Source organism: Gossypium hirsutum, chromosome A04, assembly GCF_007990345.1.
Source record: "Gossypium hirsutum isolate 1008001.06 chromosome A04, Gossypium_hirsutum_v2.1, whole genome shotgun sequence".
Lineage (NCBI taxonomy): Eukaryota > Viridiplantae > Streptophyta > Magnoliopsida > Malvales > Malvaceae > Gossypium > Gossypium hirsutum.
In genome coordinates, this window is record NC_053427.1 from 83,813,291 (window position 1) to 83,826,164 (window position 12,874).

Genomic DNA, 12,874 nt, shown 5'->3' on the forward strand with positions numbered 1-12,874 from the left:
AAATTAACCTATTTGTTAGGTCGGGTCAATTTTAAAACCGAATTTAAATTTCTTTTGAAATCAGATAATGACTTGACTGATGAACAAATATAACTCAAGGTTTTTAGTTTAAATTCAAGCTTGAATTCGATTCTGTCTATCTAACAGTATAACAAAATCTTTATCATTGGTGTATGAGAAATTTGAGTGTGGTGTTTGGCTGGCAGCTTCAGAAAATATGAAGTTAGAGGTGGAGAAAGTTGAAGGCAAAAAATCTAAGGAAGAAGAAATGTGTCTCCCTCCCTTTGCAATGGTTTCTTACAAGATGTTCGGAACACTGTGGACAAACCGATTCCGACATCGCTCTCCGCCATCGAACTGCCGCATGTTGCTGGTTGAAACAACTTAACTTCCACCACCATGACTTCAACTTCTTCATGTCTCGTCAGTACCAAAACTAATAGTTTTTTCTTCTTCTTTTTTAAAGTAGATATATATAGGAATATGAGTATTAAGCATAATTCTCCTAAGAAAAAACTTAATTCTATGTTAGAAAATATGGTTTTGAGGATTTGAATTTAGATTTTATTTATTATGTAAAAATGAAATGCTTATGTTATAGATAAATTAGTTGAAGTTCAATATAATATATATTAGAAAAATATAAAAATATGAATTTATTAAATTTAAAAAATATTTTAAGAAATCAAATTCATTAGTAAATAGTTTATTACTTAATTTATAATATTTTTGAAATTCAAATTCTAAAATCTCAATTCTCAATCGCTAACTAAAAGAATTAAACATACTCATATTATTGTCAAATCTGAGTAATGTGCAATTGAATACATAAATTTGTGAGTAATTTTTGTGTACTCAATCAAGTGAACCCTGTTGATAACATAGATAGCTGTATGGACTGCTTCAGCCTATGAGCAATTCCCTTTTAGTTCAATATTTACCCGAGTCATCTCCTGAATGGTTCTGTTTCTCCATTCTACCATTCTACCACTCCATTCTGCTGGGGAGTCTTGGCAGCTGAGAATTTATGAGCAATGTCTTCCTCATCACAAAACTCTGTAAACTTTTGATGTTCAAACTCACTCCTAATCCTAACAATAGCTCCAATGGTTTTCCCTTTCCCAATCATAAAGCCTTTTGCAGAGTTTCTTAAATTCATTAAAGGTGTCTAATTTCTCTTTCAAAAATCTTACCCAGATGTAGCGGGAGAAGTCATCAACACATACCAACATGTACCTATTACCTCCAATGCTCGCAGTTTGCAGTAGTCCAAAGAGGTTTATGCAAAGAAGCTGAAGTGGAGCTGTGGTTTGAATCTGTGCCAACAGTTTATGGGACTCTCTATGCTACTTCCCTTTAAGGCAATCTCCACATACTTTAGATATTGTTCCAAATAGCTTTGCCAGGCCTCGAACTGCACCAAAGTGTACCAACCTTTGCAGTCCTTAATAGTGAATGTTGCCCAACTTCTCAAGCCACAATTCTAGTTCAGACAATTTTGCTTTGTTGCACCTGGATTGTAGTAGGACTTTATAGAAGTTGTTAAATATCTTGACACCTTCAGTTTATTGTCAATACAAAAGGGAGTTTATACAAAAAAAAAATGATAAAATTAAATGTTCCAATTTATTATCAAAACAAGTTCTTCGGCAGGTCAAGGGATAAGGCGAGGAGCTTCATCCCATGCAAATTCTTTTGACTCTCCTAACTCTTTAAAATATTTAGGAATCAAATTGAGTTTTGACAGCAAGTTCAAAATTCATTTTACATAATTCGGCTCTCACCAAGCTTATACTATAACCATATTATCTTAAAAGTACCAAATTTGAGTTTCCAAACAGATTCTACAGAAAAAAAGCATAAATGAAAATAATGCTACAATGCCATTTAAAAACAGCAGGTAATATGATGCTGTATTATTCAATATCAACCATTACATTACTTCCTACAAGCCAAAAGTGCCTTCATGTAGAACTTCAACAACAGTTTATAGTAACAAAGAGCAACGACACTTATATATTTTGCCAGATAAAAACTAGGGTAACCCTCAAAAAAGGTAAATAAGATAAATATAACTGTATGAAAAAGACCGGCTAATATTTTTCAACAGAAATAGAACAATACAAGGGAAAAAAAAAAGGTGAGCATTGATCCGATGTGCCTAAACTATTAGGAGCTTACAAACTAGAGAGACATTTACGAGAACCGAGTGCTCCTCCTATAACGCCCCTACAAATCAAGAGTAAACAAATTAATACCACTGTGCGGTATGGAAATTGCCAATGACATACAGAAGCATATGGAAACTGTTTCTTTACCTTTTTTTAATAAATTCAAAGATCTGAAGAAGAAAAGATCAGATTCTTCTAAGTTATTTTAGATGAAGTAACAATTTTAAAGAAAGCAAACAGCCAGGCATCCATAGCAACAGGTGACAAGTGGAATAATATAAGTTGGAAATTTGAGCATTTTGCATTTTCTGTTCCTTATCTTCACTTTATATACCTTTGCATGCAAAATAATTTACTAAAGACAGGGTCTAGTAGCCAGAATATAAACCTACACTATTGAAATTTTATAGTAACATTTTCTTACTGTATAATCTTTTTAATTATCAGATATTATCCAGTGCAATAAAAACTACTTGCTTGAGATAAATATAAGACTCGGGTTAAATCAAATGACAAAGCATTAGAAGCAGAAACTTCAAGCATCATGCTTCTCAAAAGTATGTTTAATAGAGCACAATTTAGTCATCAACATGAAAATAGAATATATAAGCTTTTCATTTCTAGGAAAGGGTAAAAATAAAAACAAAAGCCTCATCCAATGACATAACTGAGAGTCCAAGACATGAACAATCAAGTTATATAGCTTGTTCCTGTCTTTTGCATTCACATCATCCAATACCCCAACGAACAAAATGGCACATACAAGAAATCAAAGATGTACCTGTATTTTACTTTGACTGAGATGGAATCATCCCTGTTTTCCTTGCATATGCAAAGATCCCTCCAGCCTCAATGACTGGCCCAGCATCTCCAATGGGCTTTAGTTTATACTCTTTTCCGGTGGTATGATTGATCAAACGGCTCTCACCCAACTCAATTGTCACCACATCCCCAGTCCTACACTCCTCACATATTCTCACTTCTGATTCTAGTGGATAAACTTCCCCAGTTGCTACAGAATTCCTGAAAAATATTCTTGCATACGATTCAGCCACAACTGCCTTTGCCCCTGCAGCTCCAAGTGCAACAGGTGCATGCTCACGCGAGGACCCACAGCCAAAGTTAGCACCACCTATCACGATGGAGTATTTGGTCTTAGTCTCATTTGGTTCAATAAAACGTGTAGCATATGATGAAGGGAGGCCAATAAGAGCATATGAGCCCAATTTCTCATACTCATCTGGGTTTGAAGGAACCAACGTAAGGTATTCAGCAGGAATTATTTGGTCTGTGTCAATATTATCACCAACAACGTAACAAAGGCCATGAAAGGTTGTAGTTGAGGTGTCAGAAGGAATGGAAGAGGGGGTGGAGGTGGCCTGTGGCGCAATGGTGATCGCACGTGCGCCATGTGGGGTGAAGCTAGAATTTAGGGGTTTGACAGTCAAAGACGAGAAGGTGGGAACTTTGATGGAATGAGGGGAGAGAGAAGGTCCGGAGACTCTGGTTTTTGATGCTGAAGAGGTGAAGGTGGATGAGTATGAAACATGAGACAAAGAGACAGCCATTATTAGATTAATACGTCTAATACAAAGGCAGCAATATGTTGGAATTTTGGCCTAGTGTTATGCTTGATGCCAACTTCAACTTTCACCAGGTAACGGAAAGCAATATTCTGTGAAGTAGAGCTTTCTATTAGGCAAGGATTTTATGAAAGAAACTATTAGTATAATTAGACAGTAAATTCAAAAATAAATTCCATATACCATTGTATACATAATAATACATGCATAGAAATTTATAAACACTCATTAAAATTTAAATGACAGCCGATATATACAGATATATTAAAAACAAATGCTTTCCACATGTGAAACAATAAACAAACAGAATACTCTATTGAGATTATAAAACACAATTGATTAGTATTTCTTTTCTTTTCCCGCAAAAAGTAAACCTAGAGCGTCATTCACATAAAGCACCTTATCTGACAATAAATCAGTTTGGTTTTTTTCCAATCCCTTCTCCCTGCCGAGAAGATAGGAAAGAAATTTCAACCCCATACTTCAGTTGAATAGTTCAGTGTCAAATTCATATTTGTAACGTTGGTTCAGTTCGATGATATCAAGAAATTGATCTAATTTAACCCCCCTCTCCCCCCCCCCAACACACAAAAGTTCATGGAGCTTTAAACATATTTTGAAAAATTCACTTACCATGTAATTCTCAATATCATTATTTTATTCTATACCCTATACCCTATCAAGATCCAAGTCAAGAAATGATTCAATTAGAGGCACGAAATTTGATTCAATCCCATCAAAAAATTGTAACCCAGTCAAAGTTCATCAGTATCAAAAGGTAAAGAAAAGGGCAAGGGAAAAAAGGAAAAAAAAAGAGGTAACAGCAAAACAGGAAATGGGGGGAAATGTTAAATTGGGAATTAGGAAAATTGTCTATAAAACCCAGATTCAATAAATTCTATACTGTTCGAAAACCCTAAGTCCATGTTATATCCGGCCAATTCCAATGTAAAGCTACCACAATTTTAAAGATAAAAACGTAGTAATAAGCGAGATTTCAACGAGATTATACCACCATAAAGAAGCATGTGAAAGAAATAGAGAAAAGAGAGGGAGGAAGAAGAGTAAAGGAAAGGAAATATACCTCTGATAGGGGGGAAATGTGAGCAGCAGTGAGGTCAGTCAATGGCGGCTCTAAAATGCTTCCAAGTGCATTGCTGAAAATGTAAGGATACATGTGTTTATAAATGAATTTTAAAAAGTTTCCTTTGAGTTTGCTTCGTCTCTTAACGTAAATGACTGGCTCTCTGATAGTGGGACCGGTTATTCGGGCACAAATATAATTAAAAAAAGAGTAAATTACACCCAAGGTTACCGACTATTAGTAAGTTTACGTTTTAATCTCTCAACTATAAAATGTTACAAAATGGTTACGTAATCATTCAAAAGTTTTCATTCAAGTCATTGAGCCATTAAAAAAAAAGGGTAAAGTATCATTCAAAAGTTTTCATTTAAGTCATTAGGCCATCAAAAAAAGGGTAAAGTTTTTATGGGTAAAGTACAAAAATAGTAACTAAACTATTGCCCGCGTTCTATTTTGGTCACTGAACTTTTAATTTTTTCTATTTAGTTACTAAACTATTCAAAATCAAATTTTTTAGTCACTGAACGTTAAGAGTCGTTTAAAATTTGATGGAAGTACTGACATGGGTTTTTTATTGGCTTAATAATAAATTTAACCCTCTAATAATTACAAATTCTATCAATTTGATCCTAAATATAAAAAAATCAATAAATTTAACCCTTAATGTTTATAAAATTTGTCATTTTATCCTCTAAAATGATTTATTCCCCTTATTGTCCAATCAGATCAAGCCACAACAATCAATCAAATGTTCAGTCAGCCACGGTAGCATCCAACTCAATTTGAGGCATCGCAGCTCATATGACCTCCATTAATGATCTCACCTCCAATTTCTCCACTTATTTTCATCTCATCAAAATAAAAGACAACACCTTCCTCTTTAGTATAATTTAATTTGAATTTTTAATCAAATTTGTAGTTATTTTAAGATTTCCTTCATTGATCAACCCTACCAAATTTACTATTTTAAGAAAATGTGAATTTAATTAAAATTTAAAAGAAATTAATATAATTTGCTCATTTTTATCAAAAACATCAATTTAATTTTTGATAATTGCATCATACTTTATAAGGAAGAAATAAAGTAAATTAATGTCGGTAGTTAGGTATTGATGTGTGCGCATATATATTTATATAATATTGTGGGTTTGTTTAAGGGTAAATTACAGCAACAGTCACTCAACTTTGGGGTAGCTGACAAAATAGTCACTTAAGTTTCATTTCAGTCACTCAACTTTAAAAAAATAACAAAACAGTCCTTTTAACCATTTTTCGTTATAGATGTAACGGAAAAATGACATGGAATTTAACGGTGGTAAGCTGTAATTTTAACAGTCCTTTTTAACCCTAAACAGCCCTGGGCAGTAGAAGAAAAAGAGAAAAAGAAGAATAGGAGAAGAAACAGAGAAGAAAAAGAAGAGGAGGAGAAGAAGAATTAAGAGAAAATGGAAGGAGATGAGACTAGTGCTCAATTTAGTTTTTACTGGAGCCATCCTGCATGTATCATGCATGATTATTCCTAATAAATAATAACTGCTAGTTACTAATGTTTTCTGTCTTCACAAGGTGCAACGTTACTCAATCTTTGATTCATGTTTGTTCTGAAAGAGTGAAGGAAAGGAATATGAGAAAAAAAATGAAGGGATACATAAAAATGGAATTAATTTTCTTTACTAGATTTGATAATTTTTATTAGTTTCTTATCAACTTTACATAGGCATTCAAACAAGAAATGAAATATTATCCTGTTTATTTTTCATTTTTCTCCACTTCTCCATTTTCCTTCCTACTTCTTTTTCTTCACATTTCCTAATATCTAATCTGTAGAAAATATTGTAAAGATCTTTGGCGCTCTTCTTGCATTAATTTCTCCTTTTTCAATGATTGATTTACATATAATAATAATTAGCTGATACAAATTCTACCATTGTAGGTTCCTCAAAGGCTCAAGGACAGGGTGAACTAGATGCTACACCTAGTGAAGTCTTGGCTATGTCTACTACACAAACAAAATCAAAGGTACAAATGAGGCAAACAACAAGTGTGTCATCAGGAGAAGATTTAGATGATGATGAACATAGAGATACTAAAACTACTGACAACATTGATCCGGCTGATGCAAAACGTGCAATGAGGTAATCATGTTTTCTATTTTTTACTTATATTATTGATTGATTTGAGGAGTTTGAAATGCTTTCTGTTATTTATTCTCTTTCACCTAACATGTTTGATTTCCTTTTCTCTTCTTTTTATCCTAATTAAAAAGACTAGCATCTCTTTTAAGTAATAGCTATAAGAACTAATTTCTTATCTTCAAAAAGATCAAATATTTATTTTGCAAATAGAGCTTGAACTTACAATTCTATACCTCTTAATCGAACATAGTTCTGTTTTCTTTTTCAAGAATTAACCTCAGCTCTTGGCTCAGGGATTTTTCTTTTTGTGTTTTCTTAAGTCTTCTTCTTTGTCACATTTTCCTTCTTCATTTGTAGCTCCTTCTTCTACTGCTTCATCTTCTTCTTCTTCTTCCTCTGCTTCTTTTCCACTGGTTCATAGTAATCCCATGGTCTTTCAGGGATGCGGATGGCTTCTTTTCCACTGGTTCATAGTAATCCCATCGTCTTTCAGGGATGCGGATGGCTTGGGGTTGTTCAACAACTGTTGTTGTGGCTCTGATTTGTAGCCATTATTTTGTTGTGGGAGAAAGAAGATGAAGAGAAATGATAGAAGAGCAAGAAAAAATAAAAGCAGCATAAAGAGAAAGAGGTTAAGGGAGAAGAAGATGAAAAGAAAGATGAGAAGAAAAAGAAGAAAAATCATTCTGACCAATCATCTTTTCTTTTTTGTTTGACCCTTTGACTATTTGTCCTACGTGGCAAGTTAACTGGCCATATGAGCTAGTTAACTTGCCATGTCAGCGCTCCCGTTAACCTCCTAACAGAAACTGTTAATCAGTGACTATTTTTTCACTTTTTCATAACGTTAGTGATTGTTTTGTAACTTTTCGAAAGTTGAGTGACTGAAATGAAACCTAGGTGACTGTTTTGTCAGCTATCCCAAAGTTGCGTGACTGTTGGTGTAATTTACCCTTTGTTTAATTTGAAGGAAGTAGTTTCAACTAGGGCAAAAATATTTGTTCCCTCAAAAGTTTCTCAAGTTTGCAAACAGTCTTTTGATTATGGAACTGATGGCGACCAAATAAGAAATTATTTTTGGTTCGAAATTAAATTGTATATTTTTATGATTGTAAAAATATAATTTCACTATTTTAATAGTTTATATATTTATAATCTTTAAAAGTTTAAATCAATTTTTTTATCATTTTTAAGGATAAAATATATTTTTACCATTACTAATTTAAAATTTTATCATAGCCGCTGAGATGGACCACTTTCATTCCTCTTATTTTCCCTTGGTTTGTTTCCCTGTACATACCACATTTTCTTTTCTTCCTTTGTTTAGCTTATGCTACTTGGACTTGAGGTGAGGGTTGGATACGGGAATATGATTGACATAATTTTACTCATTTTTTGAAAAAAAATATATATTAGAAGGATAAAATGATAAATTTTGTAAACATTGAGAGCTAAGTTTGTTGAATTTCTTATATTTAAGATCAAATTGATAGAATGTGTTATTAGAGGGCTATTAATGTTTACAAAAAGAAAAAAAAGAAAAAAAAAGCTCATGTTAGCACTTCCGTTAAATTTCAAACGACAATTAATGTTCGATGAACAAAAAAAATGATTTCAAATATTTTAGTGACTAAATCAGAAAAATTAAAAGTTCAGTGACCAAAATAGAACATAGGTAATTGTTTAGTGACCATTTCTATACTTTACCGTTAAAAAACTAAACTATACCCAATGTCACTAAACTATTAAGTTTATGTTTTGGTCACTTAATTTCAAAAAGTTACAAAATGGTCAATTAATTATTCAAAAATTTTCATTTAAGTCACCAAACTATTTGAAAGTTTTTATTTAAATCACTAGACTATTTTTTTTTAAATCCAACTAGTGAACTCCAAGCAACAATTCGACAATTGGTACGGTGAATTAGTACTCATCGATGAGTAGAAGAACATACCTTAGATCCAAGTCGATTTGACAATTAGTGTTGGAGACCAAATAATACAGCTATTTGGATTTTGGTTTGCAAATTCGTGACTTCAATGCTATTTCATGAAAAAAAAAACTAAACAGTAAAAGAGAAGGGGAATGAGAGAGCCCTTGATTGATGCATGCAGTGCGAACAAAGAAGGCCATACAACAATGATTTTAATAGCTTAGTGACTTAAATTAAAACTTTCAAATAGTTCAGTGAGCATTTTGTAATTTTTTGAAGTTAAATGGCTAAAACGTAAATTTACTAATAGTTTAGTGACTTTGGATATGGTTTACCCTTAAAAAATTAAATTATGGTATAATTACGATGTAAGTGAACATATATATACCTAAAAAAGGTTAATGTAAAAAAAAAAAAACAAAGGAGTGTTCAGCTAAAATGATAAACTTGATACGCTAAAAATCTTGCTAATTTAGGTTTAAATCCCATAATGTGTGTTTTTCTAAAGTTTATATATAAATTTAAAAAATAATATACACCCTAATAGTAATTTTCTTTACTTTCTAAAAGGAAATAGAATTTGGTAATTTTACAACTGAGTTAAGACTCTATTAATGTGTAACATCAATTCAATCAAACACTTAAATTGTAAAATTTACATGAACAATACCTTGAATAGTCATTTCCTATATTAGTTGATTAATGTTTGTTTACTTATATCTATTAACTTTTCAACAAAACTCTTCATTAATCGGTCTAAATCTGTAATACCCTGAAAATTTTTACAGTAAGATATTATCCTTGATATAGTAAAATAAGGAAATAAAGTGACAAAAAGGGAAATTTTGAGTTATGTCAATATTGAGAAGTATATTATGATATATTAATTCAAGAAAGGACTAAATTGTAAAAGTGAGAAAAGTTTTGTTGCACAAGAGTAAATATTCATAATTTGAGGGGTTAAAGTGTAAATATGAAAAAGTTAAAGGACCAATAATGTAAATAATTTAAGAGTGGAATGATCTAGAAACTAAGGAAAATGGATGAATTAGGACCAAATTGAATAGATGAAGAACTATGAGGGACTAAATTGCTATTTTACCAAATTAAATGATGACTCAAGGATGGAATTTTAAAAGATAATGAAGGGAAAAATGTTCAATTGGAAGAGAGAGAAATCTAGAAAGTAGTAATGATGCTAGAGATATTTTGATATTTTATAATTATTTAATTAGATAAATATTATTTTATTAATACTTTAATAAGATATTTTATTATTATTTTATTAGTATATAAAGAAAGAAAGATGAGAAATTCTCATCCATATTTTCCCATGCACTAATGTGAGAGAAAGAGAGGAAGAAAGAAAGTTTTGCTTTCTTTACAATTTGGTCCTTTTACCAAAAAATTCACCATTTTCACCCAAAAATCAAATGAATTTCCATAGCTACCAAGAGACAAAAATGTTAAGGAGAGCATGGGGAGTTAGAATATCAAGTTGGATTCAAGAAATAGAAGCTGGAGGAGAGAGAAAATCAAGTTAAAGATTAGTATCAATAGAACAAGGTAAGTATATCAAGATTTCAATATGTTTTTAAGTTTGTTATTATTGACAAAGCATGGAAATAATGTTATAGTAGAGTTTTCTTACATAAGGTCCTATGTTTTTGATATGTTAGTGAAGAGAAAATAAGAGAAAGTGATGAGAAATGGTGTAGAAAAAGAAAATAAGGGTGTTATAACATGGTAATTAATAGCTTGCACAAAAACAGTTTGGACAGCAGCAGTAGACTAACTTTAAAAAATCACCATAAATTTTATAAATCGAATTAGAAGATGAAAAAATATGGAATTAAATATTATTGAGTATAGTTTCTCATAGAAGAAATAGTGTAAGCAATGGAGTTGTAAATTTTGAGATATAATGAATTTTGTGAGACAAGGTCAGAATGAATTCGGGTTCCCCTGTTCTGACTTTGAAAAATCATAAAAAATTGAATAAAAATAATTATGGGCTTAAATTTATATTTCTAAAATCCTAAATGAGTCTATTTTTAATATAAATAAACAATAACATCATTTTAATCCTGTATGAGGAGATAATTATTTTTTGGTGAAGAGGGGTCAGAACTGTCAGACAGTAGAACAGGGGTAACTTTAAAGAATAAACATACTTATTGGCTAAACCAAAAATTCTGAAATTTTTATGGTAAGAATATATATGAGTCTAGATTCAGGAAAAATTATCGTATATTAATTTGGAGTTCTATAGATCCAGATATAAATAATTTAGTGACTATGATGCAGATAGACAACTTGAATATTCATAAAAGTAAATAATAAAAATTATGGATAATGTTACTTACAAGTGTGTTATCTACATTAAGAATGTGGAATGGAGAGGAGGAGGAGGAAAAATATGTATGAATATTCATCTGGCATGGCTAATTTGCATATTTTAGGCTCAGGGACTAAATTGAATAAAAGTAAAACTTTATGGGCACTTTTGTAAACATGTCAGAAATAACAAAATTGCATGAAATGGATTATTTTATTATTTAAATTACAAAATTGAATGAAATTATTAATTTAGTTCAAGATCGGGGGAAAACTTGTTTTAGGGATTAAATTGAAAAGTGTTGAAATTATGAAAAAAAATCTGATATTTTATAGAATTCATGGATTGTTATCAATATATATGAGAAAAATAGCTGGAAATAAGGATTAAATTGCAAGAATTTTATTTTCCTGACCCTAAGGACGAAATCGTCATTAATTAAAAGTTTAGGGGCAAAATGATAATTTTGCCTAGAGCATTAATGAAATGCATTAGAATATGAAATGAATGAAAATGATGATCAAATTTATTTATAAAGATCCGGACGACTCAAATATGAGACTTGATCGTGGAAAAGAAAAGATATCAGATTAATGAAATTATAAACACAAACAAGCAATGAGGTAAGTTCGTGTAACTTGAATTATATTCTTAAATGCTTGAGATTGTATGTTATTTATGTGAATATGATTTGAATGTTCATTGTATGAAAATTTATGAAACATTGATAAATTTGATAAAAGGAGAAGAAATCTCAGTTGAATGAAAGGAAAATTCGATGGATCTCTGAAAAAAAATTGACGGTAAAAAGGATCTAGCCCGGATGGGTGATCCTATCCTGATATAGCCCTCCCGAAGAATATGTGTAAAAAGGATCTAGCCCGGACGGGTGATCCTATTCTAATATAGCCCTCCCGAAGAATACGTGTAAAATGGATTTAGCCCAGACGAGTAATCCGAATTAGGGTCTGAATTTAGCCTGGACTGGTAATTCAGATCCAAGCTCATTAGAGTAATTGTCGTTGCAGGGGATTTAGCCTAGACTGGTAATCCCACTGTAAGGATGAGGTTCGCGGGAGTGTGTTCTCTAATATGAAATGTGTAAGACCATGGTTGAAAGATACCATGGCAACCTGTGTGTAAGACCATGGTTGAAAGATACCATGGCAACCTGATATGAAATGTGTAAGACCATGGTTGAAAGATACCATGGCAACCTGATATGAGATGTGTAAGACCATGGTTGAAAGATACCATGGCAACGTGACAGGAAAATAATAAGACCATGGTTGAAAGATACCATGGCAACATGACAGAAAATGAGTAAGACCATAGTTGAAAGACACTATGGCATCACGTCAAAGATAAATAAGACCGTGGATGGGAGACGTTATAACATCTGTTGAACAATTGATATTCAGGTAAAATGTATCAAATGACGAATGGTTATATGAAATGGTTGTGTGAAATGTTTACAAGAACTGGTCATATAGAAATATATGTACAAAAGCGTTGTATGAAATAATTATGAAAATGGATAAACGAAATAAGTATAAGTACATGGAATATAATTTATGTTAAGTTTGATATAAGCTATTACCAGAATAAATATACATAAAATATATGGAAA

At 31.6% G+C, this 12,874-nt stretch overlaps 1 protein-coding gene across 2 annotated transcripts; it reads right to left on the bottom strand.

Moving 5' to 3' along the window:
- Positions 1-1,886: 1,886 nt before the first annotated feature.
- On the bottom strand, positions 1,887-4,979 carry LOC107949221 (3-isopropylmalate dehydratase small subunit 1). Of its 2 annotated transcripts, none has more exons than XM_016883960.2 (3): positions 4,839-4,979; positions 2,953-3,846; positions 1,887-2,229 (listed from the first exon to the last, which is right to left on the bottom strand). In XM_016883960.2, the coding sequence occupies exon 2, from the start codon at positions 3,737-3,739 to the stop codon at positions 2,960-2,962; it is 780 nt and encodes a 259-aa protein (XP_016739449.2). In that variant the 5' UTR covers positions 3,740-3,846; positions 4,839-4,979; the 3' UTR covers positions 1,887-2,229; positions 2,953-2,959. The 2 variants fall into 2 exon arrangements, with proteins under 2 accessions (XP_016739449.2, XP_016739450.2); XM_016883961.2 differs by having other exon boundaries at positions 2,953-3,863; positions 4,839-4,962.
- Between the last annotated feature and the right edge of the window lie 7,895 nt (positions 4,980-12,874).